Source organism: Hemicordylus capensis, chromosome 5 (genome assembly GCF_027244095.1).
Source record: "Hemicordylus capensis ecotype Gifberg chromosome 5, rHemCap1.1.pri, whole genome shotgun sequence".
NCBI classification, from domain to species: Eukaryota; Metazoa; Chordata; class Lepidosauria; order Squamata; family Cordylidae; genus Hemicordylus; species Hemicordylus capensis.
Window position 1 is genome coordinate 238430505 of NC_069661.1, and position 21916 is coordinate 238452420.

Here is a 21916-nt window from a genome sequence, read left to right on the forward strand (position 1 = left end):
GGTCAGCAGGTTGGAGGAAAACTCCTTCTTAGTGGTGTGCCCGAACCGGTCCGGCGGCCATTCCAAAGAATGGCCGAACTGCCGGACCGGTCCGGCCCTGCCTGGTTCGGGTCCGGGTGGGGGGTATGCCCTTAAGGGCGGGAGGGCTTGCTTAGCCCTCCCACCTCCTTGCCCCCGCCAGCGCCCGTATTTCCTAGTATAGGGGCGCTGGAAACCAGCCGCCCCCCCCCCCGCCGCCACCGCGGCGGCGAAAGAACTCCCCATGCCAGCCCTCCCTCCCTCCCAGCTAGCTGGCCGGCCGCCCGCCCTCCCGCCCGCTTGCTCACCGTTCACTGGATAGAAAACGAGAGGAGCTCCGGCACAGAGCTCCTCTCGTTTAGAAGGCCTCCCGCAGAATGGTGTTTTGTGCGCGCGCACATGCGCGCGCCGCAAAGCACACCGTTCGCCGGAGGCCCGGTCTACCCGCCGGGAAAGGGCCGGGTAGACCGGGCCTCCGATCGCTGGGTAGACCGGGCCTCCGGCGATCGGAGGCCCGGTCTACCCAGCGATCGGAGGCCCGGTCTACCCGGCCCTTTCCCGGCGGGTAGACCGGGCCTCTGGCGAATGGCGTGCTTTGCGGCGCGCGCATGCGCGCGCACGCAAAACACCATTCTGCGGGAGGCCTTCTAAACGAGAGGAGCTCTGTGCCGGAGCTCCTCTCGTTTTCTATCCAGTGAACGGTGAGCTAGCGGGCGGGAGGGAGGGTGGGCGGGCAGCTAGCTGGGAGGGAGGGAGGGCTGGCATGGGGAGTTCTTTCGCCGCCGCCGCCGCGGCGGGGGGTGCGGCTGGTTTCCAGCGCCCCTATACTAGGAATACAGGCGCTGGCGGGGGCAAGGAGGCAGGAGGGCTAAGCAAGCCCTCCCCGCCCTAAAAACAAGGCCCCCCTTCGGTGCCGGTCCGGACTTCTCCGGACCGTGCACATCACTACTCCTTCTCCGTTTGTTCTATATGATGGGCCTCACAAAGGCTTGCAAGTTTCTGCTCAGTCCCTGTCTAGATGGATTGTCTTTACTATTGAACTTTGTTACAATTTAGCACATAAATAATTGCCTACAACCGTTAAGGTGCATTCAGTTAGGTCTATGGTTGTCTTTGATCGTGCAGTCCCTTTGGCCACTATCTGTCAAGCAGCTACTTAGGCTTCGCCCCACTCCTTTATTCACCATTTTGCCATTGATGCCAGGGCATGGAATGATGCTAGGTTTGGCAGGACTGTCCTGCAGTCTATTTTCAGTTGATGTACCTAATTTCTATGAAATAAATTCTTCTTGCAGAGTGCATCCTTGTTTCGATTTGTTCCCTCCTCCTTGGGTGCTAGCTTGTTATGCGCCCATTGGTGTAAAAGACAGAGACCACGTCAAAGAACTACAGGTTGCTTAACTGTAACTTTGGTTCTTCTAGTGGTCATCTGTCCTTTTACACGCCCTCTCATCCTCCCTGCAGCATCTACTGAAGGCGGACTCCGTGACTGAGGGAATGTGGAGTGGCGCAGCCGCATATAGCGGCTGGGGGCAGGGTTCCCGCCTAAATCAGGAGAATTGAGCTTGTTAGGTTCTGATGAGGTCTCTGTGCAGGTGCATAGCCCATTGGTGTAAAACGACAGATGACCACTAGAAGAACCAAAGTTATAGGTAAGCAACCTGTAGTTTCCCCCCAGCAAAAGGGAAACCTATTGCACAAACCATAACAAGCAAAACATGTTGCTCCCCTGCAACTCCCCTACCGAGGAGCAACAGCAAGAGAGAAGGCATGTCCTTGCCTCTTCCCTGTGGACTTCCCAGAGGGATCTGGTGGGCCACTGTGTGAAACAGGATGCTGGACTAGATAGGCCTTGGGACTGATCGAGCTGGGCTGTTCTTACGTTAAAATATTTGTTGTTGTTTTTATTTATTACCACACTTTCACCTTGTAATGGGGTGCCTCCTACCATATTTTGCTCCAGAACCTGCCATTTAGAGCTTGCTTGCTTGCTTCATTGGAGTTGGGCAGGCAAGGGTAATTGCCGAGGTAGCAGGAAGAGAAGCAAGAAGGGAATTTACTCCACCAATTCAAGCATGGGGAAGAGGCAGGAGAACCCACTTTTCTGTTTCTAGCACCTGCTTTTTAGATGCCATAATCCCCACTGTCTTCTGCCTTTACTAGAAGCAAGCTACACTGAACACAATGACTCACAAATAAATTTACATCTCCAGGGCTATGTTAGAAGCCCTATCACTACTATGGCAGCCATCTCCACCTCCACAAGCCTTTCATCTCTCCCACCTGTCCTAAAGATTAATTCCCTCTCTGAAGCACACAGACACACAAAATTTTGCACAGCCAGACCTAGCTCTGAGCCAAGAAACCTCACTTCCTCTACTCCAGTCCTCTCCTCTTTTGATGGCTGAGGACTCACAAGCTATCCAAGCAGCTAGCTCTTCACAAGGTGCCACATCTCAGGCACTCCTCAGGTTTATCCATATGGTTAAACTGCTTCAGTGCAAATTTCCACAGGTGTTCAGATCATGTTAAAGGACATCATGTAAGCTCACAGTACCAACTGCTGGCCATCTCCTGATAATCAGTGGAAAACCTGTCTGTTTTCAAGATATCTTAATCTTGAAGAAACAAGTGAGTTTTTTTGCAGATTATCAGCAAATGTTCACAGATGGAGCTGTGAATTTGCACAATGACCTTTAACATCATCAGGACACCTTGTAATATTACCCATGGAAATTGCACCCCATCTCCAGGTTGGAGGCTCCAGCTTTAGTTTGCATGGGGGTTGGGGGGAGTACTGAAACTCGAATATTTTTTTTCTCAGCACGGCAGCTTTGGGAAGGAAACAGTTCAGGGAAACAGTCTGGGGAAAGGTTAAACACACTATTCTAGCTCTATTACTGCTCAGAGCAAATAGGCAGCTTTCTGCAATTACATTTCAATTAAAAAAATAAGAATCAGAAGATCAATGCATGCTTAAGTACAAAATGATGTGTCTAATTCAGTTTAGTGATAATGATACAGAATAAGGCAGTGGCAGATAAAGTGGGTTTCCATGAAATACTGATGACTCAGCAAGATAGGAAAGGGCTTTAGTAACCACTGTAGGTTGTGGGCATCGGACAAAGTTTACCTTGGTTGTAGGAAAGTAGTCTAGCATTTTCATCTTGGTACAATATTGGCACAGTGGGGGAAATGACTTGACTAGCAAGCCAGATGTTGCCAGTTTGAATCCCCACTGTTATGTTTCCCAGACTATGAGAAACACCTATATTGGGCAGTAGCAATATAGGAAGATGCTGAAAGGCATCATCTCATACTGTGCAGGAGATGGCAATGGTAAACCCCTCCTGTATTCTACCAAAGACAACCTGACTCAACGGTGCACTTTACCTTTACCCTTACAATATCAATAAGGAACAAGTTGTTCTGGTAAGAACTAATCTGCCTACTTTCCTTTCACTATACCCTTTATCAATAATTACCATCATCACAAGTTAGCCCACTTCCGCCTTAAATGTTCACATGTCTGCCATTTTGAATTGGGGTGGGTCACATAATCACAAACTACGCCGTTGAGGTATCCCTATGTGTCCCTACAGCTGTAGCAAATTTGGTTCAAATCAGGTAGGTGGTTGACAAGTTCTCCCTCGTGCACCTCAAACGTTTATGCATCTGCCATCTTGAATTGGGGTGGATGACATCATCACAAACTACACCATTGAGGTGTTCCTTTGTGTCCCTACAGCTGTAGCAAATTTGGTTCAAATTGGTTAGGCAGTTCTCAAGTTACTTGCACTTCAAATGTGTAGGCATCCACCAGCTTGAATTGGGGTGGATTACATCATCACAAACTAGGTCATTGAGTTGTCCCTATGTGTCCCTACAACTGTACCCAATTTAGTTCATACTGGTCCAGGCATTGCCAAGTTGATGGGGGCACGGGGACACATGGACACATGGACACATAATGCCAGGTGGTCTCATAAGCTTACTTTTCTTAAGGAAAATAATATGTAAATAATCTTTGAGTGAATATGTACATAATGTGAGGAAACATTTGATTTATCAATCAATTTATATCTCTCAGGTCTATTTCAAAGAGTGTTTTGGTTCAAAGAGCTTTCACTTGAGTGCCTTTATGAAGAGTCGTGAAAATTCTATTTCAGAAATACGTACAAGCATGGGAACAAAAAGCCTGACGCACATGCTTCCTGTTTCCCCATATCCAAATACCCAAATTAGTTCTAACACAACTAAGTTTAAATTTTGTGTGATCTCTTTCCATGAGACTGCTTTAAAGCAAAGGAAGCTGTGTTTCAATGTAGCATCTCTAAACAGCCCTAATTATTAGCAGGTTTTAATGTCTCTTTTGTTTACTAGATCATGCTCCAGACATAGCCAAGTGGCCATTGTTTGTGAGGAGGAAACATTGCAGGAGGAGGAAACTTATGAGGAGCAATTGAATGAAGAAGTTGAGTACTGTAATGATCCAAGTCTATTGTCCACTGAAATGTGAGTGTTTCACTATTGCACTTAAATAATATGGGGAGCTTTGCTTTATGGGAGTGGGGTTGTAGGAATTTTTTTTCTCGCAGCTCTGATAAATTTCAAGTAAGGAATGAGAATAAGGCTGCAATCCTATGCACACTTACCTGGGAGTTGGCCTTTCTGAACACAGTGGACTTACTTCTGAGTAAACATGCATAAACTTGCATTGTAAAGCTATGTCCACACTAGTTTATTTTCCTTGCAGCCATCCCATCCATTTGGCATTACATCTGAACCAGCCCATAATTCTACAATGAAAAGACAAAAAAATAATACCTACATATAATCCAGTTCTCAACATTTCATACATATTCTATCATGGGACAAAGTAAACAGATTCAAATATAGCTTTATTACAGTCCTTGACCAGTACAGAAATAATACAGAAATACAAAATGCCATTCAAAAGTAACAGTACTTTGAAACAATCCAGAGCTGTAATTGCTTAATAAATAAAGTAACAAATAAACAACAGTCAAATCTTAATCTCACTCTATTATCTCATTAGATAAATTGAACAGACCGCCATCTGGGATAGCTGAAAGGGCAAAATCTGTTTTTTACTGCAGACACTGGCTGACATTCTGACCAAATTTACTCCTTTAGAGTAACTCCGGATTAATTACTATTGAGTAATTTAGTTGAGATGTTAGCCACTGGGATCAGCATGAACCAGTGACAGATTTAGCACATGCCCAATGGTGTTCCTGAGTGCAAGCCTATCTTCCATATAGTTGTCATTCATTCTTATGAGGTGAAATGAAATGCTATATTGGGGAGAAACATTGTAATGGAGTCAAAACTTGCCAATTACCCCTAGACTGGGTGGCTTGGCAACCACCAAGAGGAACCTCATATGTATAGAGGGCAGGGAGGAAGCAATACCTCTCCTGAAACTGGGGCATATTTATTTATTTATTTATTTATTATTTGTTTGTTTTTTAAAAATTGTATACCATCTCCTCCAAAGACTCTAGGCGGTGATATGTTAATGATGCTTACCCACTCACCACTCAGCTAAAAACCTCATCTAAAAACCGAGCTAACTTACTTGGACCTCTTTAAAAAAAAAAAAAACAAGATCCTTTTCTATTACAGCCTCTCATACCAAGATGATGAACATAGACAACTAACTCCCCCTGAAGACAGTAAAGGAGAAGATACTCAACCCTCTCCAAAGCGCGGGTTCCTGCGTTCCACATCACTAAGTAACAATTCCAGCATGCTATATGTATCTGGCCAATTTCATTCAGTATTGCAAGTTCTGTTTTTTGTTGGGAACTTTGTTTCCTTCAACAAATATAAAACTAGATCTGTACAGAAGATTTTGTATCTTTACATATTTTCACTGTTGCTATTTTCTGTGTGTGCTGGAGAATACTGTGGCTCTGCCAATTGACTGACATATATGAAATATATTCTACAGCTATGGGAATTTTTAGCTTCAGTCAAAGCAAGATAAGCCCAATTCTCACAAATAGTAAATGAAGTGGTAAACCTATGTCTGGACTGCATAACTTCAGATTGCAGGCAGGGACTTATGTGATGGAATGTTCTCACATGAGGGGATAAATCTTATACCTAAAAAACTAGCATGTGAGGGAGAAAGCTGAACTAGAACCCTTCTACCTGATACAGTACCAATTTTCTACCTTCAAGTAACTTTTTTCCATGGAGGATTCCATCACATGAGCCCAGACGTACATTCTGGAGTAGCACAGTACAGACAGAATTAGGCCATAAACCAGGCCTGATGTAAAAGTAATATAATTTCAGATCTGCAGGTGTGATGCCAAGATATTGTGAATGCGCAGGCGGGGGGTGGGGTGGGTGGGTGGTATTTGTAGAGAAGAATTAGCTGAGGGTGCTTAACCCTTCTAATGCTGCTTTTTTTTTCTCAGATGCCTCTCAAATATCTCATTCTTCACCTAGTCAAATATCTGATTCTTCACCAAGATTCTTGTTCACAGTCTCAGAACCTGGCTGGTGTAAAAACTGACTAAAATAAAAGTGGCCAGCGAGAAGAGCATTTAGAGCAGGGGACTGGTGGACAGGGGGAAAATTAGCACCTCCTCCTGCCTCCTAATTCTCCCCTGCTCTTGTTTTAGTACTGTATTACAAAGCAGACATGGGACTTGGAATCTGTGTTTGCCTCATAACATATGCGGAAGTCCACCCTCCGCCAGATTATGAAGGTAGTTTAAGTGATGATCACACTTCTGTATAATTGGCTTTCCAGGTCGAAGAGCATCCTTTCACCTAGAGTGTCTAAAGAGACAAAAAAATCAGAGTACAGAAGTCCCACAGAAGACAGTACTACCTTTACATCTGTTACATCATCAGGTGCGCCTTCACTTCTACTAAAGCATTATGTACACTCTCCTTGAATGGTAAAGTACACAACTTCTGAATGCAGTTCAGTTCCTGGTCAGGGAGGTGGCAGCCATGATTTAAGTGCTGATTTAACAGTTACATCTGTTAATATTTAAGTGCTGATTTAACAATTACATTTGATATACCACCTCCATCCTCTCTTGAAAAACAAAGATTTGGGGTAATGTTGCAATTCAGCTTCTATACTGTGCTCCGTATTGTGCTACACTGTAAGTTGATTTGAATGCTGCAGCTGGAGCAAAATCCAGCTTCCCATTTACTAACAGGAGCTGGGGTGGGGAAGAGAAAATATTACTCCTGGTTTTGCTAAGTTGCACAGGATTCCAGTTAGTTTCTGGCCCTAATTCAAGGTGCTGGACCTTTGATTCCTAAACAAAATGAGGTCACCATGCCGTATGAATGTCTCCACCCATATGAACCCCTGCAGTTGCTTAGATGTTCTTGGAAGAAAATGTTTCCCTGTTCCAAAAGGGTTCACAATCTAAAAATAAACTTGAGGGAAACACCAGCAATAACCACTGGGAGAGAAGCTCTGCCGGGTTAAATAGGAGGCATGTTAAGTCTATGTAAGAGGTGCATTCTGTGGCTGCCCATTATAGGGCCTTCTCAGTATTTTATTCCTTATATTTTTATGCCTGCTAGTCAAAAATTAAACTTTAAACATTATTTGTATGTTTATGCCACTTTCAATTGTTGAGAAAGGCAGGGTATACATTTTAACATTAATAGTTTAAGGAGAGAGACTTGCAATATTATTTAGGGATGTGCACTAATAGGGATGGACAGCATAGCTTTTCCAAACAGAAAGTCTGCCTGCTTAATACAAACAGTGCCGCACAAGGGCAGCAGAGGAGTGGGGCAGGTAAGAATTGCATTCCTACTGTTAAGCTGACCGACACCCTCGCCAAAATGATCCAGCTGGGGCTGCTTGAAGCATTTCGGGGCCTCAAAATAAAGGCACTGAAATGCTTTGAGCATATCCCTAATATTATTATTTATTATTTATATAAATAAATGTTTTTTTCTTTTCAATAAAAACATTATTAAAATAGTTGACATAATAAAAGAAATGAGAAAATGGTTCCCTGTTCCAAGAGGGCTCACAATCTAAAAATAAACTTGAGGGAGACACCAGCAATAACCACTGGGAGAAAAGCTCTGCCGGGTTAAATAGGAACAGTGATATTCTGTATACTACTTTAAAAGGTGACTCTTTGCCAGTTAACAAAGATCTTGCTCTGTTACAATAATTATCTTTGGGCCAAGGTTACAGTTAGTCTTGGTCAGGGGCACAGGGAGCTTACTGGCAGCTCATAGACAGGTTGCTGATGGCAGCCCCTCCCCCACTACGGCCCCCTTGTGCACATTTGCCAGCCACAACACGATCTGTGTCAAAGTAAAATGCAGGGGGCATGGACATCACATGGAAGGGGTGTGGGTAGCACCCTGGAAGGGCCACATGGCCCCTCTCCCACTCCTTCCCAGGCAGCAAACAAAGCACCTACTGGAAAGAAGCAAGAGGTTTTTCATGCGTAGCTCTATGCCTCGGGGTATCTGAAGAGTGAATCTGCTTCACAGCAGATTCTAGGCACTTTAATTCGAGGGATTAGATGGACCATTCGCATAGCCATCAGCACCTCCATCACCACCTTAGGAGAAAACAGAAGCCCTGGCGTTTTTTTCAAAAGCTGCTGGAAATAGAGGGGTTTTTTTACCCCGGACATAACTCCGGCTAAGCCAGAATTCCCAGTCTCCCTTTGAAGAAAAACAAAGCCCTGTCTGTCCTGGTCCCTAATAGCCTACAGGAGGTCAGGTTAAATCCAGCAAATATGTGGACTGGCACACTCCAATCAGGAGTGGATTCAGGGGGAAAGCCTTGTCTGTAAAACCTCCAGGAGAGGGGCTACGCCCTGCACTCCCAGCCAATGAGTGCTTCATTTGCTGAGTGCAGGAGGAGGACAAGGCAGTACTCTGGGGGAGGGGATACCATAGCAGGCCCCTGACTCCAGAGGCCCAGGTACATTTGTTCTCCCTTGTCCACTAGGGGCTACTCCACTGGTCTGGATGATCCTCATATTTAAGTATAATTCAAAGCCATATTGTTTGTTCCTTATAGGACAGGTTCTGCTACTTTTAAGTCATACTGTGGAGTACTTTGCAAGCCAGCCAAATGACTTCATTATGCCTTAATAGAGTAATCCTATTCAGTAATGCTAGTTTCAGGAAGCCTTTGAGAAGGACAGGTCATGCATTTCAGCTTAAGAAGTGGGTGGCTTGGGAACAGAGGGAGGCTCATAAGGAAGTGTTTCTTAGTTAGCAGTTGAGGGTTCACATGGCCCATGATAGCCTTGGAAAGTGGCCAGGCTGCTATATGTAGGTTCTAGAGAAAAGGCAACCCAAGGGACAAAGGGAGATTTCCTTTTGAGTCAACAATCTGAATGGACAAGTAGATTTCAAACAACAATAAAAGTCTAAAAGTCCAATAATTCTATTCCATAAGAAATTTGGAAACTCTGGTTCAAGGGAACTGAATGCATATTGGAAGCAATCTGTATGATCAACATCCCCTTTCTAGAGGTCTTCTTACTACTACTACTACTACTACTACTACTACTACAGCAACTACCACAAAGAGTACTAAATAATAATGTTAATGAGATCAGTACCGGCAGTGAGAATTATTGGTTGATGCCAGCCCCATAATGCAATTACCTCAGGGCTACACTTAGCTTGCGGATGGCTTGGGCTAGTGTGGAGGTGCTCGTTGTGTGAACCAGCATCTCCACATGGGTATTCTATATGCAGTCACCAAGATTTCTGTTTGACAGCCAGCACAGAAATTGTGGTAGCCATTTATTTATTTAGGACCCATGTAGTGGTGCGGGTTCACACAAGCAAAGCACAGCTGCAAGTCAATGGTGGCCCTTTGCACTTGGTACAAGGGTAAGGACCAGCAACAAAAATGTGTAGAATATACATTCCCCTTGACTACTGCTAGATGAGGCTGTGACTGCTGCTAGATGAGGCTATAATAATTATTTATTATTATTCAAAATATTTATATGCTATCATATAGTATCAGAGCTTTTACCAGATAAATCAAAAGAACATAGTTGGCCATCCAAAGTCTTCTTCTAGTCCATTAAACTTATGAAATAAAGACTCACCAGTTTCTACATGGCTCTGTGCACAGAGGAATTAAGTTATCAATGGCATGTTTAACCCCTTTGCACTTCAGTTCAATGGATAAGGTTTTCAGTTATTATGAATGAAGAAGAAGCTGTCATCTAGTAGGAAACCAAGCTACACTTTAATCCATGTTCTACTTTTTGTGAGTACAAAAGAGAAAAAAATGTTTTTAAGATTAAGCATCAGAATATTAAAGCAATGACCTTTACATCTTACAAATCACTGCGGCCAGTCTCCCAGCTCAGCTTGGGCTTTTTTCAAAACACACTAGTCAGTATCTTTCCCATATTATAATTCAGTCTGAAGCCATAATCATTTACCATGCTCTCCTTCTTTCTCTCTACAGGTGCTAGCAGTTGCAGGTCTGAGTCCTCTCCTTCACAGAAGCCATTCACCATTAAGATCCACTCGGTCATGTGCTACACCCCCTGCTACTCCCTGTACCCAGGGTTGGCCACAGCAGCCTATTAAAACCTTGTGGCTTGATGGAGAGGAGTCCAATGAGAAACTTAATAGTAGCTTCCCATCAATACACTGCAGCTCCTTATATTCTGATGCCACCAGCTCTAGCAGCAGGCGGAAGGCCAGGCCAGTGTCCCTCACAGTTCCAAGCCAAACCAGAGAGTGTGGCAGACAATTTCATGGCAGTGCTAACAGCCTTGTTGAAGCGGTGAGTTGATATGGCATCAGTACAGGAGGACCTTGTTACTCACGGATTCGGCATCCGCAGTTTCATGTATCCGCAGTTGGAAAAATGGCACCTGATCTCAGTATATGCAAGGGGGGAAATGGTTTTTAAAGGGTTAAATCTGCATATCTGCAGATCAGGAGTGGCTAGAAATGACCTCCAAAGTCATTTTGGCTGCCATTTTGTACTCAGAAGCCATTTGCCCCAGGAGGAAAATGCAACTTTTAAGCCACAAGATGGCAGAGCTGAGTCTCTTGGAGGGCATTGCTAGACCCGCGGAGCACTTTATTTTGTGGTTTTTGTCTGGGTTTTGCCCTTTTGGAACCTAACCCCCAGTTTTGCATTGCCCCAGTGCCTCAGTATTTACAGTTTCAGTATCCGCAGCAGTAGCTGAGACTAGAACCCCCGCAAATACCAAGGTTTTCCTGTAATAGCTAAATAGGGATCATTTTATGGACTAACACAAACATAGGAGCTACCTTACTTTTCTTTTAGATGAAGGAAATGTTCTTAGAATTCTGATAAAACCATCTATCTGCACAAAACCATGAATTCTATCCCAGCCTTGCAGTTTTCCAAACCTCTGTGAACTCAGCCTTTTTCAAAAAGTGATTAGCAATAAATGTATAATTCAGTGAGGAGATGCAGTTAGCCATATACAAACAGGGAGATTGGGGTTAAGGGATATAGCCAAACTTTATTACATGCTTGGTTAGATTTCCAGAACCCCAAATCCAGATTTCTGATCTTTTAACCAGAGTATTCCTTAAAGTAGTAGCTTTATCTGCTGTAAATTAAAGAAATAACCATACTTAGCGGCAGTGTAGTTTACTACTAGTTAATAAACTAAATTACACTTTCAGAAGTTTGCCAGAATATATCTTAGTATGTGTTAATAGCTTTGGGGGAGAGGTAAGGGCTAGGGATTTGCCCGAACCACAGTTTGAAACATGGTTCTAACACAGCTCAGAAGCAGGTCAGGGGAACTTTAAAAAAGAAGAGAGCAGCTCCTTACCTGCTCTCTGCTACCCCATGCAGCTTCCTGCTAGGGTGGCGGCAAGCAGGTAAGGACCTGGTCTCCTGTTTCTTAAAGCTCCCCCACATAGCTTCCAAACTGTGCTCAAACTGTGCTCCAAACTGCAGTTCAGGTTCATCCTAGAAAGGGTCCAACGACACATTATATTAAGGGGGGGGGGAACAAGCATGGAAGGGCTTGGAATAATTTGGCCCTTCCATGCTTGGTTTTGTTGTTGTTAAAAATTAGCTGCAGGGCAGATTGAGATCACAGTAGGAATGAAAGAGGCTTTAATATTTTCCCTCCCTCCATCCAGTCCTGATCCAGATTGTCCCCCTCATGGCTACTATTTTACTTGAGAGAGAGGCTCCCGTTGGTGCCCATGGGAGCTTCCCTCCTAGGGGAAGCAGCAACCACTGGGGTGGGGGGTGGAATCCAAATGAGGACTGTAGAAAAGGAAAGGGTTCCCTCCACCCCTGCCAGGAACTCAATCTGGATTGCGACCCCGTGACTGATTTTTAACAGCAAAACAAAGCACACAATAGCCAAACTACCTATTTAATGTAATGTGCAGTTTGACCCTCAATAGCTGCTCTAGAGACACTATAGTGCAGATTGGAAGCAAAAGAAGTCAAAGTAAGATTCCACTAACCAACATGAATATTCCACTACGTTTCTTTGTGCTAGTAAGAGGATGGAAGATTATTGTATCGTAAAACCTCCACCACCAAATTATGTCTGCTAAGAATTTTCACGGTTGTTTTTTTGGAGGGGCGAGCTTGATATAACAGGTGATACTAATAATGGCTTATGCTTTTGTTCTTGTGTTTGATCTTCTGGTTCATTAAAGGTCTTGATTTCTGAAGGACTGGTGCAGTTTGCTCAAGATCCAAAGTTCATTGAGGTCACGACCCACGAGCTAGCTGATGCCTGTGACTTGACGATAGAAGAGATGGAGAATGCTGCAGACAACATTCTCAACAGTAACAGCAAGCCAAGCCCCAATGGCAACCTCTTGCCTTTTGTTAACTGCAGGGACCCAGGGCAGGACTGTTTGGGAGAGGAAGAGGAGGCAGTCCAGAACCCAGATTGTAGAAAAAATCAAGAGGAGCCTAAAGACAGCAGGATTTATATCAGCAGCCTGTAGTTGCCAAGGCTGAAAGTGATGCTGGTTTTTTAATTTGTTTCAATGTTCCTAATGGGTTTGTTTCAGAAGTGCCTCACTGTTCTCGTGACCTGGAGTAACCAGAACAGCGTTCTTCATTCATTTCTGTCAGGAGTCGCAGAGTTGGGTAGTGTAAAAGAGCTTTTCAGGAGTGAATATACAACCCCAGCATGTGTCCATGAAGGAAGAGTGAGGAGAGGAGGAGGAGAGTCAGCTCCCTCCTTTTTTCAGTCCCTGCACAAGGAACAACGGCTGCTTCCTGAATGTGAAGGAAAACCTCAGCTTCCTATGGATGGCCCTAGCCAAAAGGACACTGTATCAAACGGGTGTCTTTCAACTTTGCTTGTACAAAAAAGAATCATTTTGCACATATTCTGTATGAGCCTCACCGTCTCCATAAAGCCAAGGCCCTTTTGATCTGCAGGTGGAATAGAAGACTTCTGCTGCGGATCTTTGCACTTTGAGGAGGAGGAGGAGGAAGCAGAAGCTGCAAGGGTATAGGAGATGCAGGTGGCAATATTGCAGATGCTTGTTGATGGAAATGCAGAGACTCCCAGGCAGTTTGCTCTGCCAGCCAATCAGAGCTCAGGCAGTCTTCTCTGCCAACCAATCAGAGCTCAGACAGCTAGCTGCGCCATCTGCTCAAAGAGCAGAAAGCCAGCTCTGTCATACCGGAGTTCAGGCAACCCGCCCATTTCGAAGAGAGGTGGTGATGGGCTTATGTAGATCTCTCCTTGTTTTTGCTGTTTGATATTTTCTTGAAAGCATGTTCCATTTTTTTATTTTTGAATATTTTATTTTATTGTATTTTTTTTGAGGGAGGGGGCAAAGGGAGTGTTTACAAAGTTTTGTAATCACCAACCTTTTTGTTTTCTTTTTGTTTTTCACCTTTGCAATGTTTAAAATTGGTTTGATTACGTTGTACTATTTTAAAAAATTGTTTTTCTCCATTTAAATTTGGTAGAAGCTAATGATATTAGATGAATTTTGCCAACCATTATGTACATCAGAATTTGTAATTTTATTTGAAAAAATGGGAAATTCATTTTTTGTTGTTGTTTTATAATTTAAAGATAGTAGGCAATGCACTTGATATAGTCTTGCACATATGAGTGGTCGAATTGGATTCTTTTTAATGCTAGGTATATTTGCAGGTGACTGAGTGAGTGAGCAGGACTGAGTGAGTGAGAATGCACGCCTGAAAGTGTGTTACTGCATACAGTTCTCCACTTCTGATTACAACTGCAAGAGAGCTGTATCTGGGGTCACTGAGTGTGAAATAAAACCACTGTCTCTGCTTTTGAAAGGGGAATCAGTAACTCTTTGCATTTTCTGTTCCACAAGATATGCAAAAACAATGCAATAATATTAATTTTGAATACAATTTGTGAATTGTGTTGGCATTAAAACTGTATAGAAAAAAACAAGGGGATTAAACAAAAAAGTAAGAAGGAGTTACGTTTCGATATATTCCGTGTGATGTTTTATTGCATTGATAATGTTTCTGTTGAAGAAACCGTAATACTTGAATTCAGGTCAGTTTCAGTATTTTTCAACTATTTTTTTAAAATGAATTGCAATTGTGACAAGCAAATATAAATGAATTAAGTTTGTTTAAAGGAAAAAATAACAATTCTTGTATATTTTGCTGCATGTAAAGTAAATCATTTCGTATTTGGATTGTGCCAAGCTTTACCTTTAAACTTTTAAGTGCTTTTCTACATGTGGTTGGGGGAAAGGGGATACATTTTCTTTTCTTTTCTTTTCTAGTTTGTACAATGAACAAAGTGTACCTGGTGTTAAGTAACTATTCTGCAACCCATTGACAGGTTGAACGTTAACTGATTTTGCATATCTTGTGTTCACTTTACTTTTTCTGCACTCCCTTAAACATGCACGATAATGAACTGAGATGGGAAGAATATGTTGCTTTCTGAAGCTGGGAATTTTTATCCAGGTTTCATGCCTTTGCACAGTTTCTCTCAATGAGTCTCACTAAAAGATGTGGCAAACTCCACATTCCTGGATAATTTAGGTAGATCCGTTCCTGTAAACTGAGCTGGCATCAGCAACTCTAGTAAAGGAAAATATCTTAATTCTTTTACTATGGTAAATATATGAGAATAATTAATGTAGTGACATCAAACAGGAAAGAACAATGATCTTCAGGAGTTAGTCATTGGTTTAGTGTTACTTTTTTCTTTTCTTTTTTTTTGGCCAAAAGGGGCATATAGTACACTGTACAGAATTTGCAAACTGAGAGGGACTGCAAATATTTTAAACTGAGGATAGAGTAAACATTTTTCAGTGACCAGAAAAAACTAGAGAGGTAAATTGACAGCAAAAAACAAAATTAAACAAGAATAAACAGTATGTTACCCATAGGAAAGAAGAACCAGATGCACAAGTATAAGATAGAGCTTTCATTTCTATTAATGGAAGAACTGCATAAAATATACGGAAAGTAATGATCTATTTTATAACTGCTTTATAATTGACAAATTGAAAAAGATTCACAAAATGATGAAAAATATGAAGAGCAGCTGAAGAAACCTGGTATGTCTAGATGATGGGGGGAAATGACTGAGATCAGCAGAGACATAATGACTGTTTTTAAAAAGTTTTTTTTTAAGTTGAAGGGAAATCATATGGCAATTATTCATTATCCCAGTCCAGAGATGTGTGTACATAGCAGTGTAATAGCCATAAAATTGCTTGTATTTATGTAATTGAACATATCTGCCACTGACTGATTGATCATATGGTTGGCACCAATGTTTCCTGTAACAGGGAAGATAGGGATGAGAGAGATTCCTGCCTGCAACGTAGGAGAAGCTGTTGCCAGTCTGTGTAGACAATACTGAGCTAGATAGACCAATGGTCTGACTCAGTATATGGCAGCTTCCTATGTCCTAGATGTTGTTGACTACAACTCCCAGCAGCAATGGCCTTTGGCTCGGGGTTATGGGAGTTGTAGACAACTACACCTGGGAATCCTTGTTACAGGGAACACTGGATGGCACAGCCATTTCTTATAGCACCAATCACTTGTTTGGGATCATCTCAAATAGGTGCTTGGTGCTGTTAGAGCTGATAGTAGCAGCCCAGTTGCACAGTGCAAGACTACGGTTCTTGGAACCAAACCTGCAGCACCCTTTTGTGTGCACATTTCTTAAACCAAGAGGGAATGCATATGCACTGTGCATATTAATGGAAACTAGGACAGAAAAAACAATTGAAATTTCAGCTAGGCCAAAAATATCTAAGGAAACTCTTATTTTGAAAAAATTGACAGGTAACAGCTGAAGATGCTTTTTGTATAAGATATGCTGCCTCACAGCAAGAAGATAAGCAACATGACCTGTAGGGGTCCCCATCCAACACTTAACTCTAGCTAGATTAATATGTCACATAGAACCATGGTTTAATTGTGGTTCTGTATGATGTTCCTGAGCCTTGGACTTGCGCACAAAGTGAAGGAGGTTTCTATTTCCAACTGTGGTTTAGAACAAGTCAGGATTAGCCATGATATTCAATCCCAGCATCTTCTGGCTTGCTTTAAACATAGTTTAGGAAGAAGCCAGGATATGAAACTGGGACTGAATCTTTGGAATTCACCATCCCACAGTAAAAAAATTTGGAGAGTGACTTCTAAAACTATCAACCTGTTCCTACACTTTGCTTTGGCTGAAGTAGCACAAACTGAGATTTCTGTGGTGCAGCAAAAGTCCCACACTTAACAGCAAATGAATTATCTATCTATCCTTTATTTTCAGAAACAAGCACTGGCTTATTGGCTTCAATTCAGCATAGAAGAAAGCACACTTAAACTCACTGAAATAAATGGTCTTCAGTGTACTTAATTGTGTAGGACTGCTGCCACTGACTGACAATTTGACTAATGAAGCATGCATGTCAGGATGCTCTGCAGCAGCATGCTGGGAGCCCATATACAACCCCTACAGGCACACTGTTGTACAAGGGGACTAAGACTTCCAAGTACAGTTCATGTTCTGGAAGCACTCTGTGAGATCGGAAACACTTCGCTGACCCTCAGTGACCTGTTTCCAATCTTGCAGGGCGTTTCCAGAGCTCAGACATCTACCCACTTGCTCAACAGAGCACAGTAGGGGACAAGAGGAGTTGCATGCTGGCTTCCAGTGCACTCCTGCAGAACCTCCTTACATTAACACTTCATTAGTCTGGAAGTCTGCCAGCGGCTGACAAACTGCACAATGGTACATCAGCCTAGTAATGCTGCATGCACACAAGTTGTACAAATACAAAATTTGTACAAATGTTACATGAGAATAAGCCCATTGTTTACAATATGACATCATTTGCACAGTATGCATACTAGGCTGATGTACCTTTGCACAGTATGTGAGCCACTGTCTTTTCTGACTCTCTGTGTGCCTTCTGCTGGACATGTAACCTTTACTTCAGATCCTATGCATTCCAGCAGTGGAGGCCCAGAGCATATCTAAAGATTGTAAGTTAACTCATTTTTATTAACAAACAGAAAAATACAAATCATAAACACATACAAGGAAATTCCATTATAATGAAGTCAGAAACTGAAGCCAGATTTGCGATTGATTGTATTTTTGATTCAAAAACTGAATTATTTTATTTATTTAAAAAAACCTTTTTTTTTACCTTGCTTCTCATTGTTATAACAATTAATCTAATTTATTAATAATACACTAGGAAGTCTTATTAATAATAAGACTTCTATCCCTCCTTTCTAGGTCAGTCTTGAACTACTCAAGATGGCCAACATTAAATTAAAATTATTACCACAAAAACATGAATATACAAGTAAACAGGCAGCAGATAAAAATACAAAACCCTAAAACTATACCAAAAGGAAGAGAGCCAACAGAATCAAATAAAATCTAGGCCATAGGTCTGCTGAAGTTAAAATTAAAAAGTATTCTGGTGATGTTGGACTGCCATCAGAAAGGGGCCAAGCAGAGCTCCCAGAGCAAGACGTTTCAGAGAGCGGGGAGGCATGATTGGAAAATTTCTGCCAGTTGTGTCTTGAATGCAAGCCAGACACACAAGAGAGCCTCTGCTGATTACCTTAGTGGACAGCAGGATCATTCAGGAGGAAGTGCTCCTTAGGGAACTGATCTCAGGCTATTTAGAACTTTAAATGACCAGCACACTTTGAAATATGCCTAGAAATGGAACAGCAACCAGTGCAGCTAATGCAAAAGAGAAATCACTTGCTCCAAAAAGCTGGCCCTTCTCAGTACCCTAGCTTTACCATTCTATACCAACTACAGCTTCTGGATAATTTCCAAAGCCAGACCGACATAAAGTGAGTTGCAGTGGTCCAGTTTCAATGTAGTAAAGGTCATGGCAAAGCTTGCCTTCCCCAGAAACAGGTACAACTGGCATACCAGCCAAACGTGGACCAAAGCACTCCTGGCCACAGCAAACACTGGGAACGCTCCATCAAAGAGCACTCTGAAATGGCATACCTTATTTTTCAAGGGTATTGCTACCCCATCAAAAACTAGCTGAAACAAAATCAACAGTCTTCCTGACCGAGCATGTCTATCTTGCCTGGATTCAGTTTCAATTTGGTCAAGTCCATCATATTCCAAATTTGTCTCAACTATGCATTTTCCTATACAAATTTCTAACAAAGCACTCTTGTTTTTAAATAGATAGAACCATCCAAAAAATCAATAAAATCTTGTTCTCAGAATGACTCTATTCATTCTTGGCCCTTGAAAAGACATTACACTACTGTGTGTACCGGTACATCCTATAAAGAAGATTCCCATAATCACATATTGATATTGGCCAATAATTAATCAATAAGCATATAGGGGGTAATCCAGAGTCCACCTGAAAACAAGTTGCTGTTTTAGTTTCACACTTTCACTTGGGAACAGAAGTCTGACAAATCCCTGTTTAGTACTTCTGCTTCGAGGGTTGCATGCACTAGATCATATACTTTCAGTCTGATTCTAATCCAGAATAGCTGCCACTCCTTGATTCTGTACTCATAATCACTATGAGCCAGTTCACTCATGCACATTCAGTAATTACTCTGGCAGCAAGTGATGAATTGTGTGTGTGAATGAACCATAACAGACAAAACGCCATAGACAGAACTACTACACCATCTAAACTTCAAGGGGTCTATTCTGAAGTGACCTACATGGTGTGAAAACACTACAGTGAGTTCTTCCTGTGCTACAAAGATAATGTCTGAACTTCCAGACCACATGGGACAAGACAACATGACTCCTTCCCATGATGGCATTGCCACAGTTTTGAGAGGGGTTATTTAATGTGGGAAGGCAGTGTGTTATGGACTCCTCCCAAATTATCCAGACCTTTTTGACATTACCTCAGAGGCACGGTAAAGACCTGCATTGAAGCATCTTTCAAGTACTATCAAAATGAGCCCAAAGCTTTTCTATGGAGTCAGCTCACACATTTAGCTGTGAGCTATTAAGTATTGAATAATCAAATGATGATAGTTCAGGTAATATACACGTGAACCAGACCTAAACTGGATCAGAATCACCAGTCCCATTGTAAGCATGCATTAAAGGGTGGGGGGGGAGATCAATTGTGGTTATTCTTTACTGGGCATGAAAACACAATTGCACATTTATCATCAGTTGTATATTGTGTATTATCAGCAACTGAGGCACTGGTTGCTATATGTTCCTTTAAAGGAGTTAATTCTATATGTGGTATAATATCAGAGGTAACTGGTTGTATATGGTGCTATTTCCTTACCTCCTGTGGTATGTGAGCACCTTTAGCCAGATAAATGGTCTCTCATGCACCCAGTTCTAAGTATTGTGTTGCTTTGTTGAATATTTGTTGAGGTTAATGAGAGTTAAATGGTGACTTTGCACATTCACATGAAGGCATAGAGAACATGTAACAAGTGACAGCATAAGTAAGAAAACGTGTACACTGCCAGATCAATATGTAATGTATGCAAGTGATGTTGGTGAATGTGATTTCATATATTTCCTGATCAAAATGCACATTAATTCTGTGCATAAGGACCAAGCAGTGCACGTTTACACTGTCAATGCATCAATATTCACTGACATCACTTGAAAACTATGCATTCTACCAGGCAATATACAAAATTTCCTGGGCAGCATCCAAACTAGTTAGTCATGATTAAGCTCCATTGAAATAAATGAGATGTGAGTCATAACTAACTTAACTCCATTAATTTCAATGGGATTTTGTTATGACTAACATAGTTTGGATGCTGCCCCCTGTTACACTGCCCATTTGTGCATATTCTTCATACTCTCATGCGAATGTGTAATCACCTATTTACTCAAATTCTTCATTCAGCTCACATAATCCACAACATTTATACATCTGACAGGAGTTAATGGGGTTGTTTTTTAGTATATACTGGTGCTATAATTTCTGTCAAAACAAATGGTCATATATAGAAGACACCAGGGTTAGGTATTAATGAACATAAGGTACTGAGCATTCATAAACTTATGTACATAAGGTACTGGGTTTTTGTGGGAACAATGAAAAGAACTGGGTGCTCAACTGGGTGCTGAAAAAAGCAATTTATTTAAAGCAGTTCTTCTGCCATCACTGGTCACTTTAAATATTAGTTACATGTCTGATTAGAGAAAGAAATTTCTATCCTGATTTAGCCAACAGATTACAGCACTTCCTTCTGTGATGAGTACTATTCTATCAGCAATCATGTTAGAGCTTATTTCTCTAATATACTGTTCTCAGCCTACATCCTCTTTGGTGTCAATCAATGCAAACAGAAAAGTGCCCTGCAGATGTTTGTATCTGAGAAGTTGGTGGACAATGGCAGAGCTTGCTGGTGCTAGCACAGTCATGGTTGTGCATGGTTGCCATTTAATTGGTTGTAACACAGATGTAGACAAGGAGAGAGACTGCAATGGGCCAGAGCAAAGAGCTACTGTCTCTTTTAAGTGGGGCATGGTCTGGTAGGGAAGAGGGGTCAGATTTGGTTCTATAAAATGTCCTTTCTTTTTCCTTTGTATTGGGCTTGCATGCTGGATACAATCACTGCACTGCAGATGGCAGCTTTACAGAAGCTAAAGACTGGGTTGTTTTCTAGAAGGGGAAAATCAACTATCACTCTTTTGAGTTTGACCACTTCTGCAGCTCGACAACTGTCTACACTGCAGACTAAAGACATTTCTTGCAAATACCAAGACCTCCATCTTCCCCCATCATCTTTGGTCATTCCACCAGACCGGTCATGTTACTGGATGTATTTTCTTTTTCCTTCCTTATTCCATACGATTTAAACAATGGGAGGAAATGTGGGATTAATGATCCAGAGCTGGAATTCCCTTAGCCCCAGAATGTTTCTGCATCGTCTGCTTCTTCAGGGGAACACATACAATGAAGATGTTGATTATTATGATGGTGCAGATATTGCTGCTACTGCAAGGGATCCAACCTGTTTTATTACCCCAACCCCCAATGCACTGGAATTTGAAGGGACAGCCAAAGGAGCACTATGTACAGGACTGCATCTATTTCTGCTTTGTTTTCTAATCCTAACCCAAGCCCCACCCCATTGATGACTATGACAACGACAACAACAAAAAAGGGCAAATGCATTTTTTACATTTCTTGATAATTTCCAAAGCAATGTATCATTGCTTTCTTTAGACTGATGCCAATATAACAGTTGTATGGGTCTCAGCCAGGCTCCTGTGTCTTTTTCTGACTGAGAGTCTGAACTTCATTCTAGGTGATTTTACATCTAGTTGTGTAACAAATTACAGTACTGGTGTATAAAGTGTCTTAGGAAACATGGAACAATGTCCTTGGATAGATGAATGGACAGTGAATTCAATGAATCTCTAATACAGATTAATCAAAATCA

At 42.0% G+C, this 21916-nt stretch overlaps 1 protein-coding gene and 1 long non-coding RNA gene across 38 annotated transcripts in view; one reads left to right on the forward strand and one right to left on the reverse strand.

Moving 5' to 3' along the window:
• The window catches only part of CACNA1C (calcium voltage-gated channel subunit alpha1 C), an 852604-nt gene extending 830872 nt beyond the window's left edge, over positions 1–21732 (forward strand). For all 32 annotated transcript variants that reach the window (XM_053254970.1, XM_053254974.1, XM_053254969.1 and 29 more), the window contains 5 exons: positions 4402–4533; positions 5668–5777; positions 6809–6912; positions 10499–10822; positions 12706–21732. In XM_053254970.1, coding sequence (XP_053110945.1) covers positions 4402–4533; positions 5668–5777; positions 6809–6912; positions 10499–10822; positions 12706–13002 — 967 coding nt within the window. In that variant the 3' untranslated portion in view covers positions 13003–21732. The remainder of the gene's footprint in view (positions 1–4401; positions 4534–5667; positions 5778–6808; positions 6913–10498; positions 10823–12705) is intronic.
• LOC128326992 (uncharacterized) overlaps positions 1–21916 on the reverse strand; it is a 235157-nt gene that overhangs the window by 192129 nt on the left and 21112 nt on the right. For 5 of the 6 annotated variants that reach the window (XR_008308388.1, XR_008308386.1, XR_008308384.1 and 2 more), the window contains exon 3: positions 4674–4817. This is a non-coding gene — a long non-coding RNA (uncharacterized LOC128326992). Of the gene's footprint in view, positions 1–4673; positions 4818–4901; positions 6838–21916 lie in introns of those variants that run through there. The other variant, XR_008308383.1, reaches the window with a different exon arrangement.